The sequence below is a fragment of the Corapipo altera genome, unplaced genomic scaffold (genome assembly GCF_003945725.1).
Source record: "Corapipo altera isolate COAL_440 unplaced genomic scaffold, ASM394572v1 45, whole genome shotgun sequence".
Classification (NCBI taxonomy): Eukaryota; Metazoa; Chordata; class Aves; order Passeriformes; family Pipridae; genus Corapipo; species Corapipo altera.
This window is the reverse complement of record NW_020884877.1, coordinates 6898863-6918891: the sequence shown is the minus strand read 5'-3', so window position 1 is coordinate 6918891 and position 20029 is coordinate 6898863. Positions and strand designations below refer to the sequence as shown.

The 20029-nt window shown below is 37.1% G+C and overlaps 1 protein-coding gene across 1 annotated transcript in view; it reads right to left on the bottom strand.

Annotated features, from left to right (window-relative positions):
• Nucleotides 1-20029, bottom strand: part of AOX1 (aldehyde oxidase 1) — a 42456-nt gene that overhangs the window by 19711 nt on the left and 2716 nt on the right. The window contains exons 4-21 of the mRNA XM_027636600.1: nt 18557-18665; nt 17901-18027; nt 17486-17547; nt 16857-16934; nt 15852-15935; nt 14631-14775; nt 14368-14460; nt 12618-12769; nt 12282-12375; nt 9637-9746; nt 8592-8776; nt 7275-7437; nt 6307-6399; nt 4160-4329; nt 2750-2876; nt 2335-2457; nt 1062-1158; nt 6-130 (exon numbers count right to left, since the gene is read on the bottom strand). Coding sequence (XP_027492401.1) covers nt 6-130; nt 1062-1158; nt 2335-2457; nt 2750-2876; nt 4160-4329; nt 6307-6399; nt 7275-7437; nt 8592-8776; nt 9637-9746; nt 12282-12375; nt 12618-12769; nt 14368-14460; nt 14631-14775; nt 15852-15935; nt 16857-16934; nt 17486-17547; nt 17901-18027; nt 18557-18665 — 2137 coding nt within the window. The remainder of the gene's footprint in view (nt 1-5; nt 131-1061; nt 1159-2334; nt 2458-2749; nt 2877-4159; nt 4330-6306; nt 6400-7274; nt 7438-8591; nt 8777-9636; nt 9747-12281; nt 12376-12617; nt 12770-14367; nt 14461-14630; nt 14776-15851; nt 15936-16856; nt 16935-17485; nt 17548-17900; nt 18028-18556; nt 18666-20029) is intronic.

The following is a 20029-nucleotide window of genomic DNA, read 5'->3' as shown; positions in this document are numbered from 1 at the left end:
ATTACCTGAATAACTGCTGGATGCTGTGTTGACACATATATATCCATTTCTTTATCCTCTCCTTTTGGAACAGCAAGCACACTCTGAGTCTCCATGTAAAAGTGTTTCTGTCCCCCAATGCAAATCTCCCCTGATTGAAAGAGAAAACCACGAGTGTTACTGAGGGAATAGGACAGAAGAAATGAAGCAGAGAAGAACTAACAGCTCATCATCATGTAAATTATGGTAATCAGTGTCAAATCCTCTGACACTTCTTGTGTGAAGGAGCATTATCTAAAATAAAAACACAAACTCCTTGTAGGATTAAATTGGTCTTGTTCCACTAACATCAACAGAACTGGATTAAGAGCAGAATAATATTGCATACAAGTGGTCACAGCAACAAATAAAACATAGATAAATTAAACAGAACATGGACATATTGGACCAGGTAAAGAAGAAAGCCCCCAAGATGATCATGGGGGTGAACCACAGGATGTATAAGGAGAGACCAAGAGAACTGGATTTATTAATTGATAAGAAGAGAAGGGTTAAGAAGGTATCTTATTGCTGTCTACAACTACCTAATGGGAGGTGTAGACAAGAGCAAGTCAGACTGTTCTCAGAGATGCACAGTGGAAGGATAAGAGGCAATAAACACAAGAAATTCCAGCCAGATACAAGAAAAAAAAATCAGTATGAAAGTGGTGAAACAGTGGTGGAACAAATGCCTACAGAGGTTGTGTTAACTCAATCTTTGGAGGTATTCCAAACCTGACTGAACATGGCCCTTAATAACTTGCTCTAACCAGACCTGGTTTAAGTAGGAGGTTGGACTAGATGACCCCCTTCTAACTTAACAATTCTATGACTTTTTTCAAGGACAGAGGATGCAAAAACTTGAATGTAGCAGCAGGACAACAAGACCACTAGGTTTAATCACACTGTCTTCTAAGTGATCAAGAGCTTTCTCAGGCCTAGTGACTATATGGAAAAAAGGTAGAACTGGGACTCGAAGAGCAGACAGACAACCCAAATACTGACAATCAAAAACTTCTCACCAAGTGTATTCTGCAGTTTACCTTCAATTATATTATCAACGGTTTCAAACGCCTGATCAACATTTCCTTGCTCTAACTTTCTTTTTGGCTCAAAGAATGAGTTGTGCTTTATAGCTTCCTGCAATGGAAAAAAGGAGAAATATGGGTTTTTTAAGTATTTCTGAGGTTCTCAACTTATCGCAGCATTTTAGTCTCAGAACAAACATCATTCTCTTCAGAGATTTGAGCTACCAGCCAACAAAGTTAATGAGCAACTGTATTTCATCACTTTACTGTCATTGTTGATGAGTTTGTGCATTCAGTTCCAGCAATTCTTTCTTGGTGTGTCTCATGTAACTGATGAGAGCAGTTTCTGAAGGAAATGCATTCAGTTTATTCAACCTGCTCTTCCCTGTCATACATCTAGCTAGTGACCAAGACAGCACAGAATAAGAACACAACCGCATCATCCAAAGAGTGATGCCATTAAGAGAGGAAGAAATCACAAGGACTAAATAAAAGTGGAATCTATTTATAAAGTACAATTTGTTTTATTTGAAGTCAGACTTCATTGGAGTTTCACTTTTAATGAAATATTAATAAAATTTGCCAGTCTTTGAAAAGAGACTACTTCTATTTTTTCTATCAGAAGACTGTTCCATTACACCACACACACATTATGGAAACAAGCTGTAAAATGACTACCAGAACTAATGCTGGTTCCCTGCAAATGTGTCTTTTGTTCCTTACCTCTAGTCATCTTTTTAATCCAGCATAAATCCATTTCCCCTATGACTCCCACATTACATTTCTAAAATGTTCTACATCCCTAACATCTTTCCCTTCACATTTCCCCAACAATTCCTACGTCTCCAGCCTGGCTTGTAAGCTAGACAACAGATAAAACTGCTACAGGTAATCGGGAGCTAACTACAATATACATATGTTGGCTGACCAGCTGGTAGCTACCAAAAAAATTTGAAACAATCAGCATATTCATTGTCTTTTCCTCACTGGGAACAGTGAAAGAGTTTGTTTGTTTGTTTGTTTGTTTTTGCATTCTAATGTGTATTATTGTGAAACTTGTGGAACCTTAATACTTTTGAGACTGTTGCCTGTCTATCATAGTGGTCGAAATTAGACAAAAGGCTGAGAATTTATTTATAGGGAGACAGACTGGTTAATTGGATGTTCTTATTCACCTTGTTTCCTTAAAAAAATGTACTTAAAAAATAACTGAAGAATGTGAACTGCTGCTTCTGTTAATTAAACAGATCAAACAATAAAAAAGCAAGAAAACAGAAATTATTAGTACCTCAATTGTTAAAATTACTGGTTCCAGCATTTCATACTCTATCTTCACTTTTGCAGCTGCTTGTTTGGCATGAACATCTGAATCTGCAACCACTGCACAGACAATCTGACCCACACAAATCACCTGTAAAATACACATCATGTAATAGAACAGTGGGTTCAAACAATTCCCATATGTGCTGCTGATATTCTTTTTTCATGTGACCGCTATCCATGTTTCCTTTTTAGAAGTTTTCTTTGATTTAGGACTTCTGTATTTTTAGGTCATCCATGAAGCTAACCAGCTATTAAAAATACCAGTATAACTTGAGAATCGAGGAAAATACAGTATTTAGAGATGGATAACAAGAGGATAAAAGGCTGAAGAAAAACAGTTAAAATGAAGAACAACAGTTACAAAAAGATTGTAGTTGTACCTTGTTTCTTGCAAATATAATCTCTGGTTCATCAGAATAGTAAAACTCGTTTGCAGCTGGTACGTCATGAGCTGTTATGATATCAAACACACCTGGTCCTTTTAGAGCCTCTGAGGTATCTATAGATCTGATTGGGAAGACAGAAGTGTAATTCTTCAGTTTCACAAACTCTTGCACAGAGGAAGGAACACAAGACAGAGGAGCATTTCTTGTACTATTAGGATCTGATCGTAAGTTCAGACACATCTTTTCTCTCTGGCATGTGAAGAAGTGCAGGTAAAAGATAATTTAAAATTCTATGAACCTGCTTCACTTCTAGGAAATACTTCAGATGCAACAGGGAAATCATTAGCCCATTGGACTGACCGAAGTGCATTGATTTAGGAAAAATCACTGACAATTACGATGCTACAATTGCAACTTTCTAAGACCTCACAGCCTTCATGGATATCAAAAGATACAAATAAGCATCTACAAATTGAGGATTTGTGAAGAGAGTTATAAAATAAATGGTAAGACCAGTATAAATGCAGAATGAATGGGAATGCATGGGTGTAGAAGGACCAGAAAGAACAGCAGAAGGTCTACAAGAATGGCATGTTTTGGTAGTACCTAGTTTAGCAGGTCATCAGATCCCAGCAAAAATACAGGCACCTTCTCTGGAAACCCAGATCAGAAAAAAAAGGAGATGAAATAAATCCTACTGACTCACAGAGATGGAGGTGATGTCAGCTCCTTGATGATACCAGAAAGAGCACATCCAAACCCAGCATACTATCCCTAGCCTAAGAATAAGCCAGGAAATATGACAAGGAGTCTGTAGCTAACAGCCCCAGTCCTCTCAGTTGTGATAATTAATCCTTACTAGACCACCTGAATATATGTTTTGGTGCCTGAACATTGAACAAATTACTAGAATAGGTGTGTCTTGGCAGCCTAAAAACATAAGTGAAAATAGTTTTCTTACAAAATAAAATCCTCTTCCCTGCCTTCCTCTACTTTAAGGGTCATATGAGCTTTGCCACCTTGTTGCTGTAATGTTGCAACACTATTGCCTACATTTTGAACAATTTTCTTCTTTCATGATAGAGCTGAGATTTCGAAACCATGTTGGCGAAACTGAATTTCGATGTCTGTTTGCACTGCACAGCTCAGCACTTTGTGGAGGTAGCTAGGCTGCCTCTGGCTCGTGAATCAGAAAGAGTTCAACCTTACCAGTACAGTAAAATGGGCTGAGACACTTAAATCCAAACAGAACCTTCCACTAGTGCAATGATATTGCTTCCAGGATGCGAGGCAGTGTGGCTATCAGGCCTGCTGTTCCGTACATACATAACTCATAGTCTGCTCTAAAAATCTCAGACAGCAATTCATGATAACACTTCCTTCAGATACACAGGGAACACTTACACAATCTTGGCATGAGCTCTGGAACTAGTGACGACAGCCAGGAAAAGCTCCCCATCCACAGAAGGAAGGTCATCAATGTAAACTGCTTCACCAGTGGTGTGCTTGATCCCGGCCTGGTGCATAATGGGCCGTCCTACAGGGTCCTGGGGAGACTGACTGGGCTCTACATCCTGTACAGTCAAGAATACATCCCCCCACCCCCAAACAGTTAAAAAAGGAATAGTCATGTTATTCTTACAGTAATCAGAAAATCAGATGAACGAACACCTGTTCATATTAGCACCTTCTGGTTCAACATTGAAAACAGATGTGGCTGCAGGACCTGACTGCTGCTCCTGGGATTTCTCCAATTTCATCAATTTCTTCTCTTAAGGAGCCTTTTGAGAGCACTACACAGGTTTGTCTACTTGGATTTTTTTTTCCTTAATTATTTATATCAAAGTGATAAACCCAGCACTTTTACAGTTTCCTCTCTTACCGAAAGGTGTCATGAAGCTTCAAGAATTTTCTCAGTTATTCTCACAAGATTCTGCTCTGATTTTTTTCAGTGTCTGGTAGTGTATTTGGAGCTATTTGCAGCAATTTCTAGAATTTGTCTTCCTCACTGAAAGATTGTAACTGATCAATGTAAATCAGTGAGAAAATGTTATTCAAATATTTTCTTCCCACTTTTATTTCCTTGCACCTGTGTATGAATTTAGTGCCTTATTAATCTGATTTTGGTAAGTTTTTCTTGAAAGTTAATTCAGTGTTGCCAGTTAATTGTGCCACATCAACTAATTGTTGTCAACTTCCAGAACACTTTTCCAATTTTTGAGTTAGTATTCGCCCCAACTTTTTCCTTTTCTACATCTAGAATTACTTAATTGCTTACAACTTTAAATGTTTTTTCTTCTAAAGCTTCCAGCACACAAGTGTTCTGGCTACACATTTCTACCTCCTGCACTTTCTGGCACACTGTCTGCTATCAGCTCAAGGCCAAGAACAAACACTTTTCACCTGACTGCCTGAAGTTCCTCAAACGGATGTCTCAGCTAAAGCACCTCAACTTTTCCACAACAGAATGACCAGGTATTTAGATCTCAGCATATGCATTCTTTTTTTCCTCTTAATTTTAAAAGCTTAATAATGTTCAGTTAAAAGAGTCCAGACAAAAGATAGGATCTTGCAAAAGCTAGATATAAATTTTAAAGTGGAAAAAACCAGATTTTATGGGTTTATAAATTTTGTTACTCAGTGCCAATTGATGGAATAAAAAAAATTTTCAATTTCTGTTGTTTCACCACTTTATTACAGCTGGGGAACAAATTGTTAAAAGCCATAAAGAACTAGTTCCTTTTTTTTTTTTTTTTTTTTTTTTTAGTAATGACTCTGAAGGAAGCTGTAGGTAACAATTGGAACAAATTTAAAGTATTTAAAGCTATTCTAAGGAATATCCAAAACCAACCAACCAAATAAATGTGTAACTAGATTTAATTTGAATTTTTCTTTAGGTTTTCAAAAACTGGAAATTTTTTCTTGCCTATTGAGGGTACTAAAATATCAAAAATCCTTGTGGGCATTTTCATCATGATCTAGTTGAAAGGGTGAGCTCAGAAAATACAATTTGTGTTCTTTGCTGCTCTCTAGTGCTGATTTAGGATACTCGTGTTAATTTGACCAGACAGCCATCACACTTCATCTTAATTCCTAAATCTACAGTAAGACTCAAGAGCCCCCCTTGAGATCATAAAAAAGCCTATCTTGAGACAATAATACTATAGTGATACTATAGTATATATATACAATACTTGGGCTTTTCAGTCTTTTTTGGTTTTTCCTAATTTCTTTCTAATTGCTTAGCACACTGCAATATACAGATTTAAGCAGTCTGACAATGAGTTTGCTCAGTATACTTGTCTTCAGAGAACTGTTTAGAAGAAGTGAGTATACCCATATGAGTCTATTTTTACAAACATGGATTGAGATACATGTTGAGATACAGTTAAACAGTGTTGAGATACAGTTAAAATCAATCACTAAAAGCCTGTTCCCTCCAATCCCTTGGAAAATCTGCACCTAAGCTTCACACCAAGGGTCATGCTTGAACCTTGACTTTTTACCAAGTCTTGTAAGGCACAAAACAATGTTAGAATGGAATCACTTGCCTGGTATATTTGGATACTGTGGGGCATTCTGGTTTTGAAATCTTCTAGGACGCTCCTATATTCCATAGGTATGCCAGGGTAGCGGCAAGGATCCTGAAAAGGAAGTGAATTAGTACTAAAACTCACATCTTGTATATTCCAAATAAAAAAGCTAGCAACCAAAATCACTGAAGTCTTTATATAGGAAATTCCTTTCAGGCTCAAACTAGGAAGGCTCTAAAGTAACAATTCTAAAACAATGTAGAGTTTTTAGATTTCACTAAATAGTGTTTAAAAATATATTGGATTCAATAAATATGCTTGTTTAAGGTAAGCAACATAAAGCAGGGATAGACAGAAGAGCTTTTTTCTGGGGTCTAACCAAACTGGCACAGAATCACTCCAGATTACACTCTTGGTAATAGTCAATTACCTGGTAATGGCAATTTAGAGAAAACAGCTCAAGGCAACACAGAAGAAAAATGTAAAAGGGATATTTTTCTTCTTAAGAACATGTTTAAGACAAAAGCAAGTAAATTACACCCAGAATGTACAGGGAAATGAAATTTTAGTGTCCTCATCTCCCAGTCAACAACTCACATGAGAAGGAGAGTTGGTTTAACACCTACAGTGGTTTTCCAAAGCCTGTATTTCTATACCATCTCTTTCTGTTTTGAACTACAGACAGATGGAGTAAAATCTCTTGCATATTTTCTTTGGGCCTGGGAGCTCAATACTGGTATATTGTTGCATTAACATTGCTCAAATGTCTTTTAAAGCCTCATGTCCGACGTAAAGTGATCTGAGTGCCTAGAAGTTAAAAAGGCATCTCTCCATCAGTCTCTTTGGGAGTAAAATACTTACCTTATTCTGTAGATCTGAACCCCAAAGACAATATTTAGCACACTGTACAAATTGCAAGCACCAACAGAAATTAAAAAAACCCTTTTATTTGCTTGCCCAAAAGCAGACAAGGAGAACTAATTTACCATTGCCTTTAATGACTGTGATATTTCCAGGAAAAATCTGTAGAAGAAACTGACTATCAAAGTTTTCTTATAGTCTATTTTTTCACCACTGGCTGAGCCTGGAAGAGCAATTTCTTTAAGAACTAGTCTGCAGGCTTCATCCAACATTTGTTCATTCCAGTGTCTGTTAGGAAGAATAATAGATACAATCAGATCAGGACTAAAAAAAAATAAAATACAAATTGCAGTCATATATTTGTACCATGGACCACAAGCATAATCCTGCTCACAATGAAGCCAAAATATTGATTCTAGCAAGGCCTGCAATTTTGAAAAACAGTGTAGATCAATGTTGCTCACAGAACTGAGCCCCCTTAAGTCAATAGAATTAAGTGTTATCCCAGTATTTTTTAAATAAACCAATAAATAATTAAACAAACCCTATTATAGCTTTAAAGCTGCATTAACAGTCTTGCAGAGTATTACTGTTCTGCAGATACTATCCTACATTTGAAGGGAAGAAGATAACAATATTGATGCAAACTGTAGATACTTTCAAGGTATATGGTTAGTTGTTACATTTCCTGAAAAAGGTCTTCTTGAAGGATCTCAGCACTGTTAATTCTGCATAGTTACACAACCCTAGATATGAAAATATTAGTCTGTTATACTAAATTTAATTATGTAAAGTATCAAAAGAATAATGAGCACTTCATCTGGTGAAACAGTTGCATATTAAATGGTAAAAGAGGCCAGCGGGACTCCATTTAGTGTTGGTTTTACGTTGCTTGAATTATTTGCAATTTTTTTCCTCTGAAACATGTAAAGGTGCTGCAAATTGGGAGGGAAAGTTAGGGACTAATTCCAGAGATTATCAGAGTCTTGTAGATGAAGAGATATTGGAAAGGTGAAGGCTTGACTTGCGCTTCTAATTTTATTGGGCACATCTGAAGTTCTCAAATTTTGTATCTTTTAGAGCCCAACTGAAGGACTCAAGAACACTGGTAAGAGGGGATTATCAAATGTATGGGACACAGCATCAATTGCCAGTATTTGGGTTCAGATGCATAACTAACTGATGTTACCTCATCCACCTGTCTCACAGCTCATCTCTCATCTCTCTCCGCACACTGCACCAGAGTTGCACTTCATGTGCAAACTCCAAAATATAACAATCCTGAAAAGTCATCATGAAGGCCTGGATGGATCATTCACCTGAACATATGAGGTATCAGCCAGGCAAGTGAAATCTTTCAGTACTTTCCTGTTCCAAGGTAGTACACCCAAGGCTTCGAAGTCCATTTATTCAAAGACATAGACAAGGCAGAGAAATTTTACCTTCCAATAAGTGTGCAACAGGTTTGTTTTACACAGACTGTTGTTGACACAGCACCTCCATAGAAAATGCTTAAATCCTTTATTATATCTGTACCATCTTCAAAAAGTACTCTCATCCCAGCATTGGTTATTGGAAGAGCATTTTCCCGTCTTGGTGCTTGTCGAAATGCAGAGATATACTCCCCCTGAGCAAGATCAGATATAAGTAAAGTATTTACAGACAGCTAAGTATTTGAAAGTGGAACTTTTTATCGCACTATGTGAAGCAAGAGAATAAAAAATGAAGAGCACAAATTCAACTTCCTGAGCATTCAAGACTATACACTTCCTTCTCAGGACCTTTCAGTAGCTTTACCATCTTTGATTTTTTAGCAAGTCATACCCAGTCCTCCATCACCTACACAGTTCAGATGACCTAGATTTTTTCGTGGTAGATAGTTGGAAGACAGGGACCTTGTGGAGTGGAGTTGTATTAATAACAAACCAAAATTTTAGAGGCTTCGAAGTATCACCAAACTTCAGCACTCAGATGACATGACCCATAATTCTCTTATAAGATCCCATATCCACTCTTACAAACACAGTATCAGTTAAAGGCTACTATTCAGTTCAGCAACATTTATGGAACCACTGTGCACATTCACACTCTTATTCCATTTTAAAGAAAATTCCTCAGGAGATGACAATGCTTTACCTGCTTGGTGCCAGCCATATCACAGGTGAGCAGCCTGCTCTGGTGAGGACAACGGCAGCTTGTCCAAGACCCCTTTACATAAGAGGGTCTAGACAATTGCTATTGCCCTCATCATTTTAGGGCAAAATTTTGTCTGAATACTACTCTTTATATATCATCACTGGCTACCTGCTGAGTTGTGCTTTTTGGCTGAAACTGGGAGAAAGTGGCGCTGAAAGTGAATAAATGTAAAGAATTCAGAACATGAACAGTAACAGGGATAGTTTAAAGAGAGGATTATGCTCCTTCCTGCTCTTTATTTCATAGTCTTTAACTCTGCATAAAGCAAATCAAAGGAAACTAATAACATACCTTCCTTGAATGGGGGATATGGACAGAGACTAAGACCTCTTCTGGTGTAATGGTATTGTTACTAACTCCATGTGCAAAAATATCACTCAAAGGGATCTGTCGTTTTCTTCCTAAAAAAAAAATCCCAAATCCAGAAATTTCTATACAATTGTGCAATTAACATATATCAATGATACTTTAACTGGCAAGAAATATCTGCCACCTTCCTGAGTAACTAATCACTACAGAGTTCACATGACAAATTATCAGCAATATGTTTTATAAATTCAAATTCATCTTCCATAACATCATAACACCAAATTCCTAAAAAAGTGCCCAGAGGTCAATCCCCATTCCATAATTCTCCCTTCCAGTACTGCCAATGATGATCCCATCCCAACTCCTGTCAATCTGTTCCAAATCTCTGCAGCTGCTGTTGTCACTATCTTTCATTCTGAAACATAAAGAATGAGGAAGAAAACTGAGCAAGAAAGAACTGCTGCAAAAGTGAAAAAATATGAGGGGGTTGATTTTTTTGTTGTTTAGGTTTTGGGTTTATTTCTTTTTTTGTTTGTTTGTTTTTTCCCCTGAGATTCTGAACATTTCTACAAGTTCAGAAATGAATAAATGCTGTTGCTTTTTCCTTTCTCTTTTTGTAGTTCATTCTGAAATTGGCTATATATGTTATTCTATGATATGTACTATTAAAGTTAAAATTTTCAGAAGGCAAGAGGACGAAATTCTTCAAGGAACCTAAGACTGTAAGAGCCCTTTGAACACTTAAACTTCATCTATGCTACATCAGGTTTGCCAGTATCGCTCCACAGTTAAGCTAGCAGGCCTTTCAGAAATGCAATATTTTAACACATATAATTGATTCTATTAATTAAACAAGCTCCATTGGCTCAAGGAGCTTTGTTGGTAGGACTGGAACTGTACCAGTATCACAACTGCCAAGTAGTATTGCTGTTCTGCAAGAACACAGAGGCCTGAACATTGTACAGATGGAAATCCACGGTGACTCAACAGTGTGGAACTTAACCATGGGTGTTTGGCTGCTGAAGTAAAAATGTATTTTTTATTCATCTTCTGTGTCTTCTGTACTTTTCACATGCTACATAAGGGGTCTAATGCAATTTTAAATAAAGGATTTCTTATTAGTAGACACTATTTATCATGCAATAGCCCTGACCTATCCCAAAACTTTCTATAATGAGATAATCCTCTGTGCCTTTTTTAAAAGGTTCATATTTTGCAATACTCCCCTCACATTCAACGAACATGATACTCCACAACTGGCTGATTTACAGTATTGTTTTCTTCATGTTCCTCATGTTATGCTTGATGATGACACTACAACCTGTTCATCCTAGAATATCATTTAGCATTAAAATTGCATTCCTCAAATATAACTAGTGTGACAGCAAATCTTCACTAAGGGAATTTTATTTTGCTGAAGCATGAATCTGAAAAGTAACACTGTTAAGAATAGTAGCACCGGATTTCTGCCTTTGCAATTCCATCCAGAGTAGACTTGTTTACATACATGAAGATTATTGTCCAATCCCACTTGTGAGCCTGCCAGGATCTCAGACAGTGCATTTTCTCTTACACTGAGATTTAAGTTAAATACTAACAACTAACAGTGCGTTTGCAATCTCCTTTTCTTGGCAATCCACTTCTCCTGTGTTTCACTGACTATTATTGGTAGAGAACGACGTTAAAAACCTGTGAAAATTCCTAAAAGCCTCTCCCAGCAGCCAAGTTCTGCCAGGTTAACAGAAAGAGATATCAGTCAGTTATCCTTTTCATCACTCAAATAAGTAGGTATATCATTAGAATTCCTGAGTAAGAAGATAAAAATGTTTGTACTTTCACTTGTCAGAATGATATTCTGACAAGTATTTTTTCTCTCAGTGACAAAACATGCAGGAAGAAGTCATGGAAATAACACAGCAGAAGTGTTTATGTATCTGTTCCAAGAAATTGTGTCTCAGAAACAATCCTTAAAGAGCATGTCCTTCAGGGTATTAACTGGAGAATTGCATGTTCTGAAATGGCAAGATTCACTCTGGATCTAGGACAAAAAGGACATAAGCCACCTAGGAGAGTATGCAATTCCAAGCCACCAGATAGCTTGTGTTTACCAGTAATTTCATCAATTTTCCAAAGGTAGTGCAGAAGAAGCAGGAAAAGAGGAATATATACACAGAGATGGAAGGAAACCGAGGAAATGGGTATGGACAAAGGTGCTACATGGGGGTTCCTGTATCAGAAGTAAGCACTTTTGAGGAATGAAAAGCCAGAATCTTCTCAGGGTCAGAGGATGATTTTAAACCAGGGCAAAGCAAAAACTAAAGACAAAAAACCTAACAGGGAGGTGAGAAGATGGTACACAGCTACTCAAACTGGAAGGTTTTATGAGTGCTTATAGTAATTCACTGCCCTCAGAAGTACATGTGATCTGGTTGGTCTGAATGCTTACCCTTGACATGGGAATATTTAACATGTTCTTTGTTTGCAAACTGCTACTCTTGCAGATGTGATCTTGTATAAGAGTGGGAAAAGGGTTCCTTAAACTCTCACCTGTTCTTATTTCCCTTCCCCCCATACAATAGGATGCTGTACCTCTGGCACTACTACAGAGACAGGCTATCTCCTCCTACCTCTTGAAGCCAGATTGAGCATGCAGTTGCTGGCTGCCAGAACAGGATTCAAGTCTGAGGTTGATTTTCTACTTATGATGTTTCCACCTAATGACTTGAAAAAAAAAAAAAGAGATTTATGTCACCTTTCTCTATCACCTTCATGTTTTTATGTTAAGCAACAACATAATGTGCAGACTATATATAAATTTATACACATTGAGAGTTCAAAAAAGAGGTATTGATAGAAAATTCACAGCAAAATCAAAATTAAAAATGCAAGTTTTACATGTGGTCAGGACCGATTTCATATTTGCTACAATTTTTTCAAATTATTGCAAGGAATGCACAACATACAGCAACGTTTCGTATCTGTTCTCCACCCAGAGTTCTTAATTGCTGCAAGACAGCACAGAAAACCTTTGTCTTCTCTTCAGGGAGCTCTGAGATTGCATTTGTCAAGATGTCTTTCACTAGAGAGAGGCTGCAGGCAGCTCCCAGAGTTAGCCCTGTAACCAAAAGATTATGAAAATGTAAGGTGTGCATTGCTTTATTACCTGGGTTTTAAACTAGGTACAGACTGTAGAGCTGGGGCTGCTCATGTGGAATACAGGCAGAAAAAGGAGAGGGGTCTTTGCATATTAAAGGACTGTGACCTTTCATTTCAGGAGACTGAGGGTAAAATCTCTAGAAGTGATGAAACTGAGCTAATAGCTCACCTCTTCTTCATCAGCTTCAAAATGCTTTCAACAGACTCTTCCTATTTTTAAACACGATTTTCATCATAATTTGATCTTGCTTTGCATATGTACATTCTAGTTCTTCTCCTAAGGTATGGGTAGGTAGCACTGGCAACAAAAAAATCAAACAGCCCTAACAACGAATACTGTATTCTTTTTCCCACTAGAAAGACAACTTGTATGCATTTATTTGAGGAGTTGTCAATTTTTTTGTAAGAATGTGGTTTTTTTTTTAAAATGTCAAACAGTTCCTTTCTGTTCAAAATAATTATTTATGTAATATATTAATGTTTTTAATGAACACTGGAATTCAATCAAAATATAAATAAAAATATCTATAACTTACATTACTTTTAATCAAGCAAAGCAATATTAAATTTTGTGTATTTAAAACAAAGATTTAATCAAAACATGTTTTGCATTTAAATCTGATTAAAGAAAGGAAATATTATTTCTGGCAGGCAAACTAAACTGCATATCTATTGTTTCAGAACTAGTAAGTCTCACCTTCTCATACCTAGGTTTTTATTTATAGACTTTAAAAAAGCATTAAGCATTCTCCCAGCTTCTTTTCAATTCCCAGTTCCTTTTCAGCTAAAAAAACCCTAGTTTTTGAATAGAATTGGATGATTGAACTAAAAAAGATATTCTAAATGCAATGACAAAACTGTCAAATAGTTTACCACTTATAAAAAAGTGGGTTCAGGCATATAGCGAGTAATTTCATTAGATATAGGATATGACTTCCCTTAAAATTTTGGCAGTAATTTATATTTAATTAATTTAGACTATTATGGTAAATTTAAACCTATTTCTAGTTGTCATTTCTAATTTCACTAAAATTTATTTAAACACTAAAACCTAGTCTAACTTTAACTAAGAAAAAACCCATATTAATCTTAAACATATAAAATGAGGTAAAGAACTTTTTAAATCTGCAATAATCACTGTTGTTATGATTGAAAACTAGATTAGTTAATATATATTAGCTATGCCAGTTTAATCACAGCCTTTCTTCTAATGTAAACAAGCATGCCATGTGCTAAGTCTCTCTGTGGTTCTGTATGGGTCTCTCTCTGCTATTCAGCAGAGCATGGTACAGAGATCACAAGGCAAATATTGCATGACTTAGCACCAGAACCAGTATTACCAGAATAATCACCCTTGCACTAAGGCCCAAGGTAATGTTGCTGGCCAGCACTGCACTGCATCGTGAGGACAAATCATGCACTGGGATGGTGGCCACAGAACCAAGCATGGTTAGGAATGAGTTACAAAGCACTTCACACCTTCAGCACTATGGAATGGAGCAGCATTCCTTAATGCAGAGAAGTTTCCTGTGTCTGAATAAAGTTAAGTCTACTAACCATCATCTGTGCATTTCATCACATTCAGATCTGGGATCCTTGCAGGAGCAATAAGAACTGGATGGAACACACCTCTAAATTTCATCTCAGGTCCTGCAAGATAGGAATATACTTAGAGAAGAGACATTTTCCATAATGACAATTCCAACTTAGTGGAGTGCAAACTTAAGGATGAAGATGCCAAAAGAATGCCAAATGTAGCCCCATTCCTCCCATGCACACTGGAATTACAGCAACAGGAGCCATTCTGATTGTATGCATACCCACACCGGTGTTCCCAACCACAAGAGGTGCTTTGGGGTGGGCAGCTTTCAGATCCAGTAATTCATCCAAGCTTACAGGAGAGATCCATGTCACTCGCTCCCCATGAAAAAGCAGAGTTCTTTTTGGTTGATTTTCAGCCATTCTCTGATGGGGAAATACGGCAGATTGAAATATTTAGACATACAGACAGGTATGAGATCTAATAGACACTGGACTGAGAGTCCAGTGTGTTCTTAAACAGTGGCAGTTCTACTTAAGCCTTTCAAATTGGACAAAAATAAGACAGAAATGTTATGCTGGCTCTTTGCATAGTGGTGAAATTCTAGACTGTGTGGGTAAAATGTCTTCAAGTAATTCCAAAGGGCTAAATAAGATTGATAATAAATAATCCCCAAGCAAAAGATGTAGGCATAGATCTTGCACTTGGTAAAACTGTTTGAAAAGTGATAAAAAATACTAAAGGAGGTGTTTACCTCCTTAGCTGGCTAGAGTCACCAGTGACACTGGCAGGAGCATCCCTTTCTGGATTACACATGCATTTAAGTGTCTCTGGCTGTTCATGGATCACTTGGAAATAGCCTGTGAACCAGTAGTGATACAAACACACAGTCAAGAACCCCTGTCTTACAGTTATGAACCGTTCTCCATAGCAGCCAGCAAGATACAGAGAGTTTGGCTTTGAATCTCTAAATTGACAATAATGTAGAGCAAACAGCCTTCATTTTTTCTAGGCAAATACTGCCATCAATATTTAAGGAATCCTAACACTTCCCATTCCATCTGTTTATATCTTTGGCATTCCTTAATCACTGGGGATAAACACTCCATGATCTGGGTGGTTGAGGCTGACATTTTGACAGAAAAGACTAACAAAACTATTTAGCCACAAAATGGGGAAAAAGTGTTGTTTACCCAATGTTAAAAAGTGTTTGCAATTCACTTTGCTGCAAAGCATTTATATCTTCAGGTGCTGCACTGAAAACCCAGTTTAGGTTACTTCTTTGTCTTCTCACTTAACACCTAACTCTGCAACTTCGTTTTCCCAATATGGTTTTTTTTTTTGGTATGTGAATATTCAATAAGCTTCCTGAAAAAAGGAGTGTAATTTTGGATTGACATTAAAATGTTTTGACATTTCTTCTGATGAATTACTGCTAAGCATGACTTAGGAATTAATTCTGAATGGAGCTAAAGAGTAGTCTACAAGCAGCAAAAGTTACCATTAGTTCTGGAGGAAATATAAGCTCCTGGGTGGGATCTAAGGGCTGGAATTCATCTGTTGAAAACAGGCTGGTGGAAACCTTACAAAGAAAGAAGACAAGCAAAGACCAAAAACTTTCTCTCATCATTAATTTCATACAACAACGAAACCAACCAAAACCAAAACCAAACCATGAGGCACTGACTGTAATCACTAGAAAACTAGTAATTCCATTATTATTCAGATTTGTTGTTATATTCCCACACATCATTTGGAGCTGCTGAGGTGAAGGAAGTGTTCATAACAGTTTCTTAGATTTTACTACTAACACAAATGATGTTGCAGAGGCAAGCAACTGAAGGACTAAATACAGGTTTCCTGAAGTCCTACTATAAGAAACTAGTTTCATGCCAATCCGAAGGACTCACAACTGAAAGAAGTAGATCAGGTATTATTGAAAGAAAATTGAGAAAAAAGTGAAATATTTGAATGGAAAAGAGATTTCACATAAAATAACAATCTGATTTTTTAGAGTATATCAGCTCTTCAAACTCAAGTCAGCAGTCAGATTCCTAAGAGGTCAATGCTTACACTCAGACCATCACAGATCATTGATTTAAGAAAATTTCATATATGCCCTGATTTCTTGCATAATGTAATACTCACTCTGTGTGAGTAGAGTTCAGACTATTAATAGTAAGTACTGAACCCGAAAAGCTGCTCAAGTCTCAGCTCTGGAGATCCAAACTACCTTACACCAATTATCTGGCATGTCATTTGCCTCCACATAAAAATCCATACATACAAAATACTCCAAATGTATGCACAAAATACATATATACAAATACTCAAAAGTTTTTGTGAGTCATAATAAAATCTTTCATTTATCAAACAATATTATGTAAGGTGGAGGACAAAAATGGCAGAGTATACTACATTTACTTTAATTACAAGAAAAAAAGCTATGCAATATTCTAAGTATTATATTTAAATGGGATAGGTGAAATACTTAAAACCTTACTCTCTCTTCCTTGTCAAACAAATCCTCTTCCTGATCCAAGCAACATTTTCCATTTGCTTTCATTTGACAACAAACAGATTCCTAAAATAGGAATATCCCATTAGTGAAATATTGCCCAGAATGGCAACGAGTTAAAGCTGATAAGAGTGACTCTATATTTCAATAAAGTTCTAGACGAAGCTTAATAACAAGACAAATTAGAAGGAGTACGTGTTAAAGAAGTGATATTAAAAAATAATTTCAAAGCATCAGATATTGAAGTCCTTAATACAAAATAATTCATACTATGTGAAATGCGGTTGACTTTGTGAAAGCACATGTAGATGGTCTGTATTATTTCCTTTACAAAATGTTCACTCCCATGTCTTTCTCTGTAGGTTTCTGATGTGTTGCATTACATGATAAATTACTAAGAATGTGGATCCAAATTCTGCTTTTATTCATGCCAGCACTAACCCACAGTAAACTCTGTACATTTGTGTTAATCAATATTATTCACGGGTTAGGTCACCTACTCAGACCTACATCTCTTAACAGAGAAAAGCAATGATCTTAAGGAAAATCTTGATAGTTTGTAAACACATATACATTAATGGGCCCAATCTAATAATCCTATCATTGCTACTTCTTACCTTACAGAAGGTTTTACAGGCATCTAGGATTGGCCTATATCCGGTACAGCGGCACAAGTTCCCTGAAAAAAGAAAATCAGTCAGAAAAAGCTTTTCTCTAAAGCATGTGGCTTTATAATGTCTGGTCTTTATATGAAGTTTTTTATAAAGCACTTCAAAAGACACATATGGGGATGTTTTGAACTTCTGTCTCTGAAACAGTCTACAACTTCATGCTTCATTTTCCAGGAGAAAAGAATAACAGGGAATACAAGGACTGCATTCAGTAGCAACTCTGTTGAGAAGAACAATTTGTACAGAGTACAACTATCCATGCATGCATATGTACTTACTCAGACAGACACTCACATACACAGAGTATCTGAAGAAAATCCTTCAGAGACACATCTGCACACTAAAAAGTGGCAATATTTACCAGCCAGAGCTGCAATCATCTGCTCTGAAGTTGGTTCTGGGTGGTTTCTTAGCAGAGTGTATATGGACATCACCATTCCAGGCGTGCAGAAACCACACTGGGAGCCATGGCACTTGGCAAGTCTTTCCTGAAATGAAATACCACAAACAGCACTCCTTCCAGCATTCATCTCCACTCTAATGAATTCTCTCTTAAATGGGAGACACCATGGCAAATCTTGTCTTCACACTAAATCAGACTTTTTAAGTAAAACACTTTAAGCAATATCAAATAAGAGCAATTATTTTGGGTGTGATGTCCAGGCACATCTTACTAAGGAAGCTAACTAACTTTCAGTGGACTTCTGTCTTTTTTGCATTTATACTAAAACAGCAGCTAAAGGGGCATTGTCCAAGATGTGCCATTAGCCCAAATGGAGCACAAGCCTGATCCATTCCAACAATCCTTATATACCAACTACTTAATCACACTGTCAGCACTAAAGAAAGGTCCACCATACAGCATAAATCTTGATTCATCAACCATGTTGTTCTCTATTACCGTTTAGCAGGAAAATAATCATGATATGAAATTCCCATGCCCTAAAAGCACTGCCACTAAAGCCAGTCCACACAAAAAAGAAATCAGTAATCCTCTTAGTGATACTGTACTCTCACCTGAACTGGATGAATCCTGGTTTTTGTACTTCCAACACCTTCCACTGTAGTCACTGCTGCACCATACAAGGAGCAAATGGGAAGCAAACATGCATTGGCTGAATAGTGTCTTTGGAACATAAGGGAGAATCAAGAACATGAATGTTATTTTATTATAATAAATGTGTGAAAATTATTTTTCAGTCAGTCAAGTCACTATCATCACTTGGAATGGGAAGGGATCACCTGTTACCCGTGTCTCATGTCCTCAGTATAAAAAAACATATCTGTGACAACAGTTCCACAGAATTTAAATCTTCCTCAATACTTCAATCTTTCTAATTCTCCTCTTGTTTCCCCTGCCCACAAGCAACCTGTCAACTGTATCTTGGAGGAGGAAGATGGGAAGGGAGGATTGGTGTAGTCATTTGAAGGAAGTAAAGCATTACTGCTGCAAATTTATAATCAAATTTCTCATCCAAAGGAAATTATGATGTAAAATAAATATCATACTCAATAGCAACAACATGCCAAAACAAAAATTCTTCAAAGCTTTTAATCATTAAAATAAAATTTTTTGTTTTTCTAATACAGCTGAAGTGTTTCTTTTCAAGAGTCGTTCTGACTCTTTTAATTTCAACACTTTCGGTAACTTAGAACTTTTTTATTTGCGTCGCATTCCAATGTAACGCAGCTGTTTAAAAGAACAACTGGAACATTATCCCCCTCACCTAATAAACAGTTCAATTGACAATGACCTGTAACCATTTAACAATTTGATTGGAGTTTTCTCAATTTAAAAGTAATTTATTCCATTTCTTAGCTTAATGAAACTTGGGTTCTGGGTTTCAAAGTCCTTCTTTTTGTGAGTGGGATATAAGGGAGAGAGTTCAGTACTGAAGGGCTGGTAAGACTCAAACTTCTGCCAGCCATATCTTCCTACCAGTCATATGACAAAACTAGTGTGCTGGTTTGTGCTGGGACAGAGTTCATTTTCTTCAAAGTAGCCAGCATGAAGCTGTGTTTTTGATCTGTGCTGATTTGTTTTTGATTAGTGCTGATAACACGGGGATGTTTAGTTACTGCTGAGCAGGGCTTTCACTGAGTCAGGGTCTTTTCTGCCCCTCACCCCACCCCACCAGCGAGGGGGCTGAAGGGCACAAAATGTTGGGCAGCACACAGCCAGGACAGCTGTGCCAAACTGACCAAAGGGATATTCCATACCATAGGGCCTCATGCTCAGCATACAGAGCTGGGGGAAGGGGGGAATGTTTGGAGTGATGGTGTTTGTCTTGTCAAGTAACTGGTTGTCATGGTTTGAGATAGCCCCAAAATCCAATTCTCTAGCTCCATCCCCCCTCCCACATCTCAACCTAATGTGAGATGGGTTTTTCCAGACAAAACACAACCAGACTCAGAATGGGGGAAAGGGGGATGGAGCTAGAGAATTGGATTTTGGGCTATCTCAAACCATGACACTGGTACATGTGATAG